Here is a 15,838-nt window from a genome sequence, read left to right as displayed (position 1 = left end):
ACATAAAATAAATAAAATAATTTGAAAAGTTAGGATATCTGTGGTGTAATGGAAGTATTTGTCATTTGGAAGATGGTAGAATGTAACAAATTAAACTGATCTATCTCTATACTAATTCAGGAAATAAAATAATAAGGTATATGCTACTTTGACTTCATTAATTGCTGCTAATTTTTTCTTGTCTTAATAAACAGCGATGGCAATACATCCATGATTCATCCAATTTTTTAGACGGAGTTATGTACGTGACATCCATTCTGTTTGTAATTCCCTGGGTGTTCCGGATCTCTCATTCACTACAGTGGCAGTGTGGTATGATTTCTGCATTTACATCATGGGTGAACTTCCTACTCTATCTTCAAAGGTATCATATATTTTATATTTCAGCAAAAATATGCTGTCTTATTAATAGTTAAGCCATTGCCCAATCAGGGTGTAACAGAAGAAGCTACATTCTATACCTTAGTACCTTTGCAGGTTTAGAATTAGCTTGACCATAGAAGGCAAAGGGTGGTTGTAGGTGGTTTGTATTTTGCGTGGTGGTTGCTGACCAGTGGTGTTCTGCAGGGATCCGTTCTGGGACCTCTCCTCTTTGCGATGTTTATAAATGACCTAGATAGGGAAATAGAAAGGTGGGTTAGTAAGTTTGCTGATGACACAAAAGTTGGGGGGTTGCTCAGTAAAACATAAAATAAATAAAATAATTTGAAAAGTTAGGATATCTGTGGTGTAATGGAGAGTTGTCAGAAGTTACAGTGGGACATCAATAGGATGCAGAACTGGGCTGGGTTCAACCTAGATAAGTGTGAAGTGGTTCATTTTGGTAGGTAAAATTTGAAGACAGAATATAACATTAATGGTAAGACTCTTGGTAGTGCGGAGGATCTGCTAGATCTTGGGACCATTCAATAGGCCACTCAGATTTGCTGTGCAGGTTGACGGTGTTGTTAAGAAGGTGTTTGGTGTGTTGGGTATACATCAACCATGGGATTGAGTTCAAGAGCCGTGAGGTAATGTTACAACTATATAAGACCTTAGTTAGACCCCACTTGGAGTACAGTACAGTGTTCAATTCTGGTCACCTCACTACAGGAAGGATGTAGATACTGTAAAGAGAATGCAGAGGAGATTTACAAGGATGTTGCTTGGATTGGCGAGCATGCCTTATGAGAACAGGTTGAGTGAACCTGGTCTTTTCTCCTTGGAGCGACAGAGGATGAGAGGTGAACAGATAGAGGTGTATAGATGATGAGAGGCATGTTGATAGCCAGGAGCTTTTTCCCAGGGCTGAAATGGCTACGACGAGGGGACATAGTTGTAAGGTGCTTGGAAGTAGGTACAGGGTGGATTGTAAAGGGCATGTTTTTCACACACAGAGTGGTGGGTATGTGGAATGCACTGCCAGTGACGGAGGTAGACATGGATACAAGAAGAGATAGGCACATGGAGCTTAGCAAAATAGCGGGCTGTGCAGTAGGGAAATTCTCAGCAGTTTCTAGAGTAGGTTACGTGGTCGGCACAACATTGTGGGCCGAAGGGCCTGTAATGTGCTGTAAATTTCTATGTTTCATGTTCTATGTCCTGAAATCCTTGAAAACTTGTGGGTCTCAGCTTTTAGTGGGTCATAGCTGAAACAGGAAACTGAGCATAAAGTCAGAATCCATGGAGTAGTAGGGTAACATTTCAGAATCAGGGTTAATATCACTGGCTTATGTCATGAACATTTGCATAACTGTTGAATATAAATTAACCTTGTTGTGCAACACACACAAAATGCTGGTGGAACTCAGCAGGTCAGGCAGTGTCTATAGAGAGGAATCAAGAGTAAATGTTTTGGGTCGGGACCCTGTATCAGGACTGTTTATTCCTCACCATAGATGCTACTTGATCTGCTGATTTCCTCCAGCATTTTGTGTGTGTTGCTCTGGCTTTCCAGCATCTGCAGAACCTCTTGTATTTGACATTGTTGTGCTCACAATGATAGCGGGTTTGCTACCAATTCCCTGAAAGTATTTCAATGTGGAAGTGCAGGTCCAGTGTGCTTCTCAGGAACCATCCACAAAGAACAACTATCCAGAGTATTTGAAATACTGGGCCCTGCATGCTCAGCATTATAATTCTCAACCTTGTTTTGATAAATGGGCCCAACAGAAGATGCAAGGGTGAAGTAATCTTGAATTCAACTTATGGAAGGCCACTCAACTGAGACCATTACTAAACTGAGGAGATTTACCAGGATGCTGCCTAGATTATCACTGTCTGGCATGGAGGGGCTACTGCACAGGACCGAAAGAAGCTGTGGAAGGTTGTAAATCTATTCAGTTCCATTTTGGGTACTAGCCTACAAAGTACCCAGGTCATCTTCAAGGAGCGGTGTCTCAGAAAGGCAGCGTCCATTATTAAGGACCCAGGGCATGCCCTTTTCTCACTGTTACCATCAGGTAGGAGGCACAGAAGCCTGAAGGCACACACTCAGCAATTCAGGAACAGCTTCTTCCCCTCTGCCACCCGATTCCTAAATGGACATTGAACCTGTAAACACTACCTCACTTTTTTAATATACGAGAGCATCTTGGACATCGAGGTGGTCCACACAAGGGGTGATTGATAAGTTTGTGGCCTAAGGTAGAAGGAGATGAGTTATATAGCTCTTGTTCCATGCACATGCAGGTCAACTCTTTGAGTGAAAACACAGAAAGTTTGAAGTTAATAACTCATCTCCTTCTGCCTTAGGCCATGAACTTATCAATCACCCCATGCTGTGGACCACTTCTGGAGGTCCAAGACGCCGACTTCTACAAAGAAGGGATCCGTATACTCCACGACCGTGTGTAAATGTAGGAAAAATAAATTTTCTAGGTTTTCTACCTTCTACCTTGGGCCACGAACTTATCAATCACCCGTATATTATTTCTGTTTTTGCATGATTTTAAATCTATTCAATATATGTGTATTGTAATCTATCTATCTATCTATCTATCTATCTATCTATCTATCTATCTATCTATCTATCTATCTATCTATCTATCTATCTATCTATCTATCTATCTATCTATCTATCTATCTATCTATCTATCTATCTATCTATCTATCTATCTATCTATCTATCTATCTATCTATTACTTTATCTTATTTCTTCTTCTTCTATATTATGTATTGCTTTTAACTGCTGCTGCTAAGTTTATGACACATGCTGGTAATAATAAACCTGATTCTGATTAGAGAGTATGTCCTAAGAAGAAAGATGGAGAGAGATGGAAAGATGGCTTTTCTCTTTTGAGTGAAGGAGGATGAGACGTGATTTGAAAGAGATTTATTAGTCAGTAAGATGCCTAAAGAGAGTGGACAGCAGGCACCTATTTCCCAGAGCAGAAATGGGGAATAAGAGAGTGCGTAATTTTAAGGTGATTGGAGTGAAGTTTAGGAGGGATGTCAGAAGCAGATTTTTTACACAGAGAGGGGTAAGTGCATGGATCGAACTGACAGGAGTGGCAGCACAGTCAGATACATTAGGGACATTTTAGAAATTCTTAGGCAGGCACAGGGATGAAAGGAAATGGAGGAATATGTTGAATGGAGTTTGAGATTGATCTTTGAGTGGGTTATAATGTCAGCATCGTAGGCTGCGCTGTGTTCTATGTCATTCTCTGCTCTGATCCTGCTGATATCCCAGCATGACCTCATGCTAACCTTCCCCTTTGTGCAGGAGAGTGGGGTTATGTGAGATGCTTGGTTCTTCCATAAATATTCAAACCACGTCCATGATGTCATCAGAACACAACCTTCATATTAATTGGAGCCCGGAAGTTGGTTGAGACTTCCCTGGGACCAGTTGTATACTGTATGTTTTACGGCTTCTTGAGGATCAGAAGGAAGCAGGGGCACAATCTGGCTCTGGGTTTCCATGACGAGGCAAGAGGCCAAGGCCAACATTTGAACCTTCCTCACTGGGCCAGATCTCGTTGTAACCAACCCAACACCAGTTCTTACTGAAAGCACTGACCCCAGTCCCAACCTGGGCCACTCGTGTGTAACTTTACTGGATGTGGGTGGCCAGTTGATGGAAACTTCCAGACTCCAGAGGCTTTAAGTGAGATGGAGTGGGCTCTGAGCAGTGACTAGGCACCGACAACCTTCTGTTGATGTTCCATCCCAGCATGCATTGGCAGTCTGTCGCAGGTCGCAGAATCCTTTGAGCTGTTCTTAAACACTCCTGATAAAGACATATAGAAAGTCTAAGGATCATTAAATATTTATAATAAGTATAAATGAAGTTAATTAAAACTGCTATAAAAGTTAAAGGCAGTGAAATAGTGTAAGATAGTTGTATAGAGACATCTAGTGATTGAAGCTATTACCTGTATGAGAGAGAGTTGAGAGACCAAATGGGACAGCCCCACATCCCCGCCTGTGACACCTCCAGGTATACTGACATTCGACTTCCAGAGGAGATCCAAGGAAAACTGAGCCACAACCACTGGAGATCAACAATGGAGATCAATGGTCTCTGAGCACTAGATCGTTTGAAATTTAAAACAGTTTTCCAGCTAGCAGAACATAATTTTGCCCATCAACAGCACTGAATCTGGCATCCAGTGATATCATTAATTTCAGTCAATGCAAGGAATATGCACAGTGTTAAATGTCACAGTAATTTTCTGCTCAGTGCAAATTCTGAGATTGTCTCTGTTTCTTTCAGATTCGATATTTGTGGGATCTATGTAGTGATGTTTGCAGAGATTCTGAAAACCTTGCTTCATATCATGAGCATATTTTTCTTTCTCGTCTTTGCTTTTGGATTGACTTTCTACATTCTTTTGTATGAACAGGTAGGTGGCCCACTGGTTAGACTTGTGGACAAGGGTAACAATACATAAACACATTATGTTGTGTATGGCTCAGTGAGCAGAATCCATGTAAGTAAGTGACTGTAAACTTACTGACATGATATTTTGATATCAACTAATTCAGCCTATAAAATTGAGTATAATATGAAGTGGGTCATTTGAAGAATTGCTTAAAGTAGTTTGTTAGTGTTAATCTCTCATTTTGGATATAATATGCTTTTCATGTTTTTAGACATTACAGAAGTTCTATTTTGTTTTACCATAATACCATAAGCGCTGCACAGAAAATTTACCACTAGTATAGTGCACAAAATGCTGGAGGAACTCAGCAGATGAGGCAGCAGCTATGGATCACGAATACGCAGTCAATGATTTGGACCTTTCATCAGGACTGGAAATGAAGAGGGAAGGTGCCCGAACAAGAAGGCTGGAGCAGGGGAAGGAGAACAAGCTAGAAGGTGATAGGGGAAGCCAGGTGTGTGGGGGAGGGTGATGAGGTAGAAAGCTGGGATGTGATTGTTGGATAAAGTAAAGGATGAAGAATAGTGGGGGGGGGGGGTGAATGGATAAAGGAATCACAGAGGGAGCGAGCCCCGCAAAGACAGAAAGTTGGGGGGAGGGTGGAGAGGTGAAGATGAGTTTGGTGGTAGGGGCCTGAAGATGGCATAAGTTACAGAGAATGAATGATGTGTTAGATGTGGTGGTCGGTGAGGACAAGAGGAACTTTATCCCCGTTAAGATGCCAGGAAGATGGGTAAGCATGGATGTCGGGGAAATGGAAGAAATGTGAATGAGGGCTGCATCAATGGTGGAGGAAAGGAAACCCCATTCTTTGAAACATGACCCTTACCCCACTCTGCTTGCTTCTGCCTCATACTTGAGATCCCAAACCTAATTTTCTGGATAGGCCCTTTGCTTCTGTCTACTGCTGTCCTGCTGATCCGCTGTCTCCACACCTTGACTCCATTTTATTCTTCTTGGTTCAATCCCTTCCCTCTTCATCCATGGCAGTTCATATGCTCTCGGTCTCCTCAACAACTTTCAGTTCCCTGGTCCTCGTCGCCTTTTTCTCTGCATGGATGTCCAGTCCCTATACACTTCTATCCCCCATCAATTAGGCCTTAAGGCTATCTTTCTTGACAACAACTAGGCCTTAAAGCTATCTTTCTTGACAACAGACCATTCAGGGCCCCAAACAGTCCTTCCATTTTGAGGCAACACCACCTGCAAATCCATTGGGGTCAGCTACAGTATCCGGCCTTTCCTAGATTGGTGAGACCCATCATAGGTTGGAGGACCACTTTGTCAAGCACCTTCACTCTTATCTGAAAAAAAACAGGATTTCCTGATGGCAGCCATTTTAATTCCAGTTTCCATTCCCATCCTGGCCCATCAACTCATGGTCTCCTCCTTTGCATGATGAGGCCATTCTCAGGTTAGTGAAGCAACACCTCATTTTCCATCTAATTAGCCTTCAACCTGATGGCATGAAATTAATTTCTCCAACTTCCAGTAATTTTCCCCCTTCCTTTTCTCTCTGCTTCAATTCCCCACTGTGGCTATCATCTTACCTCTTCTCCTTACCTGCCTATCAGCTCCCTCTGGTGCCCATCTTTCTTCCCTTCCTCCCCATGGTCCACTCTCCTCTTCTATCTTCACCAGTCCTTTACCTCTTCTACCTATTACCTCCCAGCTTCTCACTTTAACCCCCACCCCACCACCTGTCACCTTCCAGCTAGTGCTCCTACCCCTCCGCCATCCTCCTTATTCTGGCACCTTCCTCATTACTTTCCAGTCCTGATGAAAGGTCTCAGCCTGGAATGTTAATTGCTTATTTACTTCCACAGATATTGCCTGACACGCTGAGTTCCTCTAACATTTTGTGTGTGTTGCTCTGGATTTCTAGCATCAGCAGAATCTCTTGTGCACCACAAGTATACCTCTTTTTTTTTCTCATGTTTAATCTTTACATTATAAGCAGCAGGATTATATAAATATATTTGGTAAATTAAAAAGCAGGAAACACTGTACATATTTATAGAAGAGACTGGGGGAAAAGAAACTTTAATTCCAGCATTCCAGCAGATATTTTTAATTATTTTTCTAACATCTTTGTAATAGAGAGTTCTCTGTTTTATATGTCTGAAACTTCTTTCATCTCAGTTCATTAGCTGGATATTAAAAGATTCCAGGCTTAAAATAATGCAGGGCAATTTTATACGATAAAAGTTTTCATCTGAAAACAAGGACATCCATTTACACATAAACTATTTTTTTGGAAATTGTAATGTGGCCCTTCATGAGAATGATGTCATAATACACAGAGACAACCAATGCAGATCAACAATGTTTTACTTCTGATGGGACCATTAACTGACACTGTTGTTCTGTTAGGGTCAGGAAAATGTTTTAGAGATGATATGATCCTTATGTGTCGGAACAGCCCTTTACCAAAGGCTGATGGCCTACTTCAACATCCTTTAAAGGACTTGTTCTAAGCCACAGTGCAGTATTGCAGGAAATTCTTTGCTGGTCCCAATAGTCTTCATCTCTATTACCTGATGATGTCCCTGACCATGGCCAGGCCTACTTTCTAGTGTCTGCCTCTGATGGCATGCTTATCAGAGATTATTGGTACTTAGTGGGGAACGAATGTTCCAAGACCTCCATCTTTGACATGAACTTGTTGAAAAATTCATAGTACTTGTGCGATTGTACAACCGATGAGCAGTTGCTACATGAAATGCCAGGAGGGCTAACATTCATTGTTCAAACAAGGCATTTTTGTTTTTGCCACACTGAAAATCTCTGTATCAAGCTAAGAAGCAGAATCATTTTAAGCAGCCTTGTTTCAGCAAGATTTACTTTTTTTTAAAATTATTCTTAATATGACAATAAGTATTGTCCTTTGATGGCAATAATTTTCTTCACTGAAGTGCTCATTTGTCAATGCAGTGAGTAGCTCTGTGTAAAGGGTCTTGGCCCAAAATGTCGAATGTTTATTGCCCTCAACAGACGCTACCTGACCTGCTGAGTTGCTCCAGCATTTTGTGTGGATTACATAAGATTTCCAGCATGTGCAGAATCTTTAGTGTCCAGGTTTATTTGAAAATGGGTAGATTTTTTGAACAAAAGAAAATCCACAGATCTGCTGGAAATCCAAGCAACACAGACAAAATGATGGAGGAATTCAATGGGCCAGACAGTGTCTATGGAAAAGAGTACAGTCAACATTTCAGGCTGAGACCCTTTGGCAGACCCTTTGAAATCCTGCTTATACCTGTCCTAATGAGTTAATTCCTGATGAATCAAGGCTTCATGCTACATTGGTGAAATACTGTACATGTATATTGATGCAATTTAGTTCCAAAAGTAATCATAATTTGTGCAACAAAGCTGATGCTTTCCTCAATATGTTAGCTATTCATAACTATCCATGAATGAATTTACATTCAGGAACAATGTCTAAATATTTAATAAACAACTCTTTTTATTTGTAGATCATTATGGAATGTGGGTGTGTGAGTGTGTCTCTAGATATGACAGGCAAATGTGTATGATGTTTTAAATTGTCATTTGTCATTGTTAGACATCAAAACAACTTGAGTATTTATGTGGTTTCACGATATCAAAAACCCTCAGAGATTTGACAGGTGGAATACAGTGTCGGGAAGCATATAGTCATGCACTTTGGTAGAAGATATAAAGGCATAGACTATTTTCTAAATGGAGGGAATATTTAAAATCAAAGTGGCAAAGAGATTTGGGAGTCCTCATGCAGGTTGACAGTGGTGAGGAAGGTAAATGTGATGTTAACATTCATTTCAAGAGGACTAGAATGTAAAAGCAGGGGTGTGATGTTGAGGCTTTATAAAGCACTGCTGAGGCCTCACTTGGAATATTGTGAGCAGTTTGGTCCCCTTATCTATGAAAGGATGTGCTGAAATTGCAGCGGGCTCTAAGGAGGTTCACAAAAATAATTCTGGGATTGAAAGCCTTACCATATCAGGAGCGTTTGATGTCTCTGAGCCTCTTCACAGCAGAATTCAAAAAAATGAGGGAGGAACTCATTGAAACCTATTGAATGTTAAAAGGCCTCAATAGATTGGATGTGGAGAGGATGTTTCCTATGGTGGGAGAATCTAAGACCAGAGGACACAGCCTTAGAATAGAGGGACATCCTTTTAGAATGGAAATAAAGAGGAAAATCTTTAGCCAGAGAGTGATGAATCTGTGGAATTTATTGCCATAGATGGCTGTGGAGACCAAGTAATTGATTAGTTAGGGCATGAAAGGATATGGGAGGAAGGCAGGAAATTGGGGCTAAGAGGGATAATGGATCAACCGTGATGAAATGGCAGAGCAGACTCACTGAGACAAACGGCTTAATTCTGCACCTATATCTTATGGTCTTACATAAGGGAGATGCAGAGAAAAAAACTGATGCTTTGTTCTATGTTTGCAGATGGCATACAAAAATCCTTCTCTTTCTCTCTTGAGGATACTTGCAATGATGCTGGGAGATATTAACTACGATGATAACTTCCTCAGAGTATATTTTGAAAAGAAAATGCCATTCCCTACGCTGACATTCACAATGCTAACAACTTTTATGCTAATCATACCAATCCTCCTCATGAACTTGCTGGTAAGTCTAAAGGGTAGATTTGTCAACATTAGAACAATTATTACACCTTGAGTGCATTTCAAAAGTGATTTTCATTTGAGAATGTCTTCAGAGATTTGACAAGGCTTTAATCGGAATTAGAAATAGGTTTTTATTATTGACATAGGTAATGAAATTTGTTATTACACAGTAGCAGTACAGTGCAATACATTAAAAAATATTCTAAGTTACAAGAAATATATTTTTAAAAATAGTACACAAAGCAAGAAAAATAGTGTTTAGAGACTGTAAAGAAATCTGACAGCAGAGCAGAAGAAGCTGTTCCTAAAATATTAAGTGTGCATCTTCAGGCTCTTGTGCTTCCTCCCTGGAGGTAGTAATGAGTAGAGGGCATGTCCTGATAACTAATTTAACTTAAATTCATTTTAACAAAAACAGAAAATGCTGGAAACATCAAAGGTTCAGGGTGCATTTCAGAATGGAGAAACATAAATGATTCAGATCAAAGAGCCTTTGTAAGAGTTGAAATGTTAACTCAGCATCTTGTTTTATGAATGCTGCCTGACCTGTTGGGTGTTCCTGGGTTTTTTTCGTGTTTGTTTTTATTTCAGATTTCAGGCATCTGCAGATCTTGTGATTTTTTTTTAATTAAAATTCACTTTAATTCATTTTTGACAAATGTGGAAGTGGCCAGGTCAGTGAAACCAGTGCATCAATATGTTTTTCTGACTTTTATTTTTACATGCATCATTGTTATTAAGCTTATTTTGTTCTCTTTTCATTTCATTATCCTGGAAATGACAGGGGGGATACTTTGGTTTTAACAATTGCTTTTAATGCCAAGATAACCTACCTTAATTACATTTTGTTTTGAGAAGTGGGCCATAAAAATAGTGCTGAGGAAGGTGCAGCTCAACTGGCAGGAAAGCAGTAACACAGAAACACAGCAAAAGATGGATGATGCAAAACAGGGTCTGTCTGGCTCATAAGCAAAATGTAGAATACTGCAATAAAAACACCAGAGGTTTGAAATACTTAGGAAGTCAGCAACATCTGCAAACAGAGGAGAATATATATTTCAAAGTGACAGACTTCCATCAGAACACTGTCACAGCCCTTTATAAACACGTAGATCATGCTATTGTATCAGCTTGTCCTGTTTGCTATGTTCAAGTGGTATATGCACAGTGGAAAATGTGGTGGAACAGGAATTGAGGCAGAATTCATGTTTTCACTTGATTTTTGAAGTTTCTCCTAGACTGGGGTGAACTGAAATGCTACAATGGGTCTCACCTTATATTTCTCCTGCTTTGTCTGCCCCACTTTGACTATGTCTCTGCCCCTGCCTTAGATTCTTAGCAATAACATAAATATCAATAATCTTGCAGCCATGCTGGTGCTTTCTTTGTCAGCAGGAAATCAGCAAGAAGTGTAGCATTGTAGACACCTTCCTCTTCATTAAGCTACTAACGTAATGCCTCCTTCTTGCTCAGGAGATATAATGAATGCCGAGACAACCCACTGTCAAATTAGTAACTAAGGGCAGATTCAGGATTTTGGCTAAGTGACCAAAGAACTTTTCTCTTCTACAATATCTACTAGAACCTAGAATTCCATGGTAGGGTTTTTTCAGTAATGTTAACATTATTTTCTTTAGTTTGGGGCATTCATAATTTATTGTAAAAAGCCAGTAGCACAGGCAGGATTGTAAAATCTGGGAGGTGTTTTTGCCAGCTGTCAATGTTAACTCACTCATTTGGTGAGGAACTTGTTCTGACTTGTCCAAATTATAATAATAAGTAAACAAACAGACAAATAAATATGGTATAACTGTATTTTTTACTGTAATTTATGTATTGTGCTACACAGATGCCACAAAACAAGTGGTGTTGGGACCACTTTTTTACATTAAATATGTAAATGGTTTAAATGATGGAATTGAAGGCTTTTTTGCAAAGTTTGCGGACAACATGAATGAAGGTGGAGGGGCAGGTAGTTTGAGGGTATAGAGAGACTACAGATAGACAGATTAAGAGAAAGGGCGAGGAGTGGTAGATGGAATACAGTGTTGGGAAGTGTATGTTATGCACTTTGGTAGAAGAAATGAAAGGGTTGACTATTTACTAAATGGAGAGAAAACAAAAAAGCTGAGGTACAAAGGGACTTGGGAGTCTCTTGTGCAGGATTCTTTAAAGGTTAATTTGCAGGTTGAGTCTGTGGTGAGAAAGACAAATGCAATGTTAGCTTTAATTTCAAGAGGACTAAAATATAAGAGCAAGGATGTAATGTTGAAACTTTGTAAAGCACAGGTGAGGCCTCACTTGGAGTATTGTGACCAGCTTTGAGCCCCTTAGAAAGGATATGCTGAAACTGTAGAGGGTTGAAAGGACGTTCACAAAAGTGATTGCAGGATTGAATGGCTTGTCATATGAAGAGTGTCTGATGGCTCTGGGCCTGTATTCACTAGAATTCAGAGGAATGATGGGTGACCTAATTGAAACCTATCAAATGGTGAAAGGCCTCAACAGAGTGGATGTGAAGAGGGTGTTTCCTATGGTGGGAGAGTCCAAAGACCAAAGGACACAATCTCAGAATAGAGAGGCATCTTTTTAGAATAGAGATGAGGAGGAATTTTTGCAGCCAGGGAGTGGTGAACCTGTGGAATTCATTGCCACAGGTAGCTGTGGGGGCCAGGTCTTTATGTATATGTAAAGCAGAGGTTAATAAGTTCTTGATTGGGCAGGGCATGAAGGGATATAGGGATAAGGCAGCTGAGAGGAAAAATGATCAGGCATGATGAAGTGGCAGAGCAGACTCAATGGGCCAAACGGCCTAATTCAGGTCCTACATCTTTTGGTCTTGTATGTCAGTGAAAATAAACCTGATTCTGAATCTAAAGCACTTCCAGACATTTTGTGATGTTAAATACACTATTTACATAAGGAAGCATAGAGCTTACGTGGCCAAAATGAAGAGATTGTCAGAGAATAGTTCAGTAATGGTCTTAATGATCCACTGAGAGATGGTTTAATTTGTGAAATCTTACAAGAAGGCATTCAAAATTGGCTCCTAAGTGAAGCACAACTTATATTTAAAAGAACAGTTGGAATTGCTGTATCAATTGAAATAGCTGACAGATGCAAATGAGTTGCAGTCAGGAATGAAAGTGAGCGTGAACAAAATTGCAGTATCCGAACAGAAACCAGGCTGATTGAACAAGTCGTGTCACCGTTGTGGCAGGGGCTCTCATACACCAATTACAGGTTTAAAGGTAAAATTTGCAGAAAATGCAATGAAGAAATGAAATTTAAGAGACCATTAGACACGTATATGGAGGAAATTAAGGTGGGGGGGATATATGGGAGGCAGGGTTTAAGGGTGGGCACAACATTGTGGGCCGAAGGGCCTGTACTGTGCTGTACTATTCTATGTTCATGCAACCTGTTGTGCATATCGTTGTTCCAATGAGGAGCGACTGAATGAGAACGAAAAACCTCAGCAAAATAATTTCAGTTTGTCAGCCGAGTTGGTGCTGGCATTTATTCCTCTTCTGTTACTGTGCGGAGAACAGTGGGAATTCCAACCTGAAAGAGGCAAAAACTGCAAATGAAGTGTGTTTCTAGAGGAACCGAAAATCATTGTCAGCAGAGTCTGCAGAGTCCTGATGAAGGGTCTCGGCCCGAAACGTCGACAGTGCTTCTCCTTATAGATGCTGCCTGGCCTGCTGCGTTCCACCAGCATTTTGTGTGTGCTGTCAGCAGAGTCTGTTCATCTGATTTTATCAGTGTAAACACTTCATGTCAAGTGTTTATGTTTCCAATTTAGATTGGTTTAGCAGTGGGTGACATTGCTGAAGTCCAGAGAACTGCATCCTTAAAAAGAATGGCAATGCAGGTGAGCCTTTGTGATTCCTTTATGAAAAGACAAGAAAATACAACACTATCAAGAAAACATTTCCAATGTCTCCATTCTATTCCTACAGATTTTCCTTCATACAAGTTTGGAGGAGAAGCTTCCCTTTTGGTTCCTTAATAAAGTCGATGAAATGAAAACAACTATATATCCTAACAAGCGAAAGACTGGTATCATAAATGTAAGCAAGTAATGGTTATTACTCAGCAGCTGCCTGAGGGTCTAATATAATTATACTTAGATGGATTTGCTTCTGGTTTCGAAATACAAGCTTTTTTAATCAAAGCGAATTCATATTATATCGGATTTATTCACTACAGTAGCTGCTCTTTCTTCTTTTAAGATGCTCAAATCCTCATTTATCTGACACTTTGGTTACATATTCTAATATCTAACTAATGTTAAATTCTATCCGATGATGCATCTTCAGATATTTTGTGACATTAAAAATGCTATTTGCATGCAAATTGTCTCGTATCTTTGTTCCAGTGAATAGTGATTGAATTAGAGGGGGAAAAATAACCTTAGCACAATCAATTCAGCTGATTTGTGATTTGTATATATTTCTCCTCTGTTACTGTGCAGAGACACAGCAGCAATTCCAACTTCAAAGAAGCAGGAACAGCTTCACAGGATGGATGAAATAAGTTTGCAGAGGAGTTCCCCTACACTCTTCCAATTATGTTCTTCATGCTCGCCTTACATCAATATTCAGCTATTATAGATTTGTGTCCATTGTTAATCTAAGTAAATAAAACCCCACTGAGCCAAGTGCATCAATATATCACTGCTACTGTAATAATAATACTATTAAAAATAGGAAATTGTACAGGTCATCTGGCTGAAAGATGTAATGGCTCACAGATCAACTGGGAGATTTCAGTGCAATTACTGAAATATGGAGGGCTAAAAATTATCTATTGGTAAAATTCATGTTTATATTTCAGTGTTTGCTACAGAGATTTTCAGAATCACAAAACAACGAAACACGCTCCGAAATGAACAATCAGGCAACTGATATCAAAAAGCTTGAATTACAGATAGAGAAGCAGAAATACAGGTGTGTAATCATTTTAAAATAATTCAGACGTTGTCCCTTTGTCTTATTATGCTGCACTTATTCCTCCAATTTGTTAAACCTGCAGGTTGAAGGACATCACAGCCTCAGTGCAGAAACAATATGAACTGCTTGTGCTCATAGTTCAGAAGATGGGAATTTCTTTGGAGCTAGAAGACCGGGACCAAGAGGAATATTCGTGCTACATCAAGGCTAAAAGACAGCGTTTTAAGAAGGCTGGAAGCAAGTGGGATCTTGCATTGAAATCAGTGCAATGCGCTCAGAAACAATTATCCCCTTGTTCATTTCCCCTTAACAAACCTGGGTATAAAGACACTTAATATGTCGGTGCTGCAATATTACTTTTAACCATACATCTTTTGTTGAATAAAAATCAAAGGAGGGAGCTTTAAACTACGCTGACGTCAAAAGCTCTGATACATTTAGTGTTTATTAAATATATGCATTGTTGTTGCATTTGTTTTGGTTGTTGCAAAGTATTAACAATACTTTATGAATCTGCATGGAGCCTTGTGGTATTGCTTACAGGGATTATATATGTCAAAATAAATAAGGTTATCCAAAACTAATATTAAAAATCAATTGAATGGTGTGATGTGACGGAGACACAGAGATTGCAGATACTGGGATCTGGAGAGAGAAAAATCTCTAGAAACTCAATTGGTTAAGCAGCAACTGTGGGAGTAAAGGGATAGTCAGTAACTTGGGTCAGGGCATTCAGTCAGGATTGCCTTAATATGCTAAACATTATTACGATAGAAATACTATCTGTATTATATGCACCTTGTATACAATCGAGTTCAGTTTTTATTTGATATTGTGGCAACGTGTCTAGAAGATATTTAAATAGAAGAATTCTAGAGGAATGGGGTGACTTCCCGTCAAGGTAATTGATAGTGGATTCATAACAAGTTTATAATCTTGGAAAAAACAGCATCAAACTAATTCATTCCTTGACTATCGGAACCATTAAAGGAAAGAACAATGTAACTGTGACTATAGCAGTTTGTTAACTAATTAGGCAAAATTAATTCTAGGAAATGTTTGAAGTATCAGACAATTCAGATGATTTGACTGTACATCTTGATGAACTAAATGAAGAGAGGTTTCAAATTACAATTATATCTAAGTGTGGAAATATGTTCATTAACTGAAGTTTGTTCAATAAATATCCAAAAATTCTTCTTGAAAGTATTTGCTGTGGCTTTTTTGGTTCAACATGTGAATAGGTTCTGAAATTTAGCCAATCAGGTCAAGTTGATTTTTACTTGAGTTCTATTTGTCTGCTTTTTTCTGTGTCCCTTGATACCACAACAATTCAAAAGTATCTTGATTTCCATCCTGTTAATCTGAGTTAATCCAGCCTCTAGAGTT

General features: G+C 39.5%; 1 protein-coding gene across 1 annotated transcript in view; it reads left to right on the top strand.

Annotated features, from left to right (window-relative positions):
* The window catches only part of trpa1a (transient receptor potential cation channel, subfamily A, member 1a), a 94,133-nt gene extending 78,637 nt beyond the window's left edge, over nt 1-15,496 (top strand). Inside the window, exons 21-27 of the mRNA XM_059953902.1 lie at nt 195-364; nt 4,700-4,829; nt 9,313-9,495; nt 13,300-13,368; nt 13,457-13,567; nt 14,334-14,446; nt 14,532-15,496. Of these exons, the coding sequence (XP_059809885.1) occupies nt 195-364; nt 4,700-4,829; nt 9,313-9,495; nt 13,300-13,368; nt 13,457-13,567; nt 14,334-14,446; nt 14,532-14,784 (1,029 nt within the window). The 3' untranslated portion in view covers nt 14,785-15,496. The remainder of the gene's footprint in view (nt 1-194; nt 365-4,699; nt 4,830-9,312; nt 9,496-13,299; nt 13,369-13,456; nt 13,568-14,333; nt 14,447-14,531) is intronic.
* Nucleotides 15,497-15,838: the final 342 nt, after the last annotated feature.

Source organism: Hypanus sabinus, chromosome 1, assembly GCF_030144855.1.
Source record: "Hypanus sabinus isolate sHypSab1 chromosome 1, sHypSab1.hap1, whole genome shotgun sequence".
Lineage (NCBI taxonomy): Eukaryota > Metazoa > Chordata > Chondrichthyes > Myliobatiformes > Dasyatidae > Hypanus > Hypanus sabinus.
This window is presented reverse-complemented; position numbering and strand designations above follow the sequence as displayed.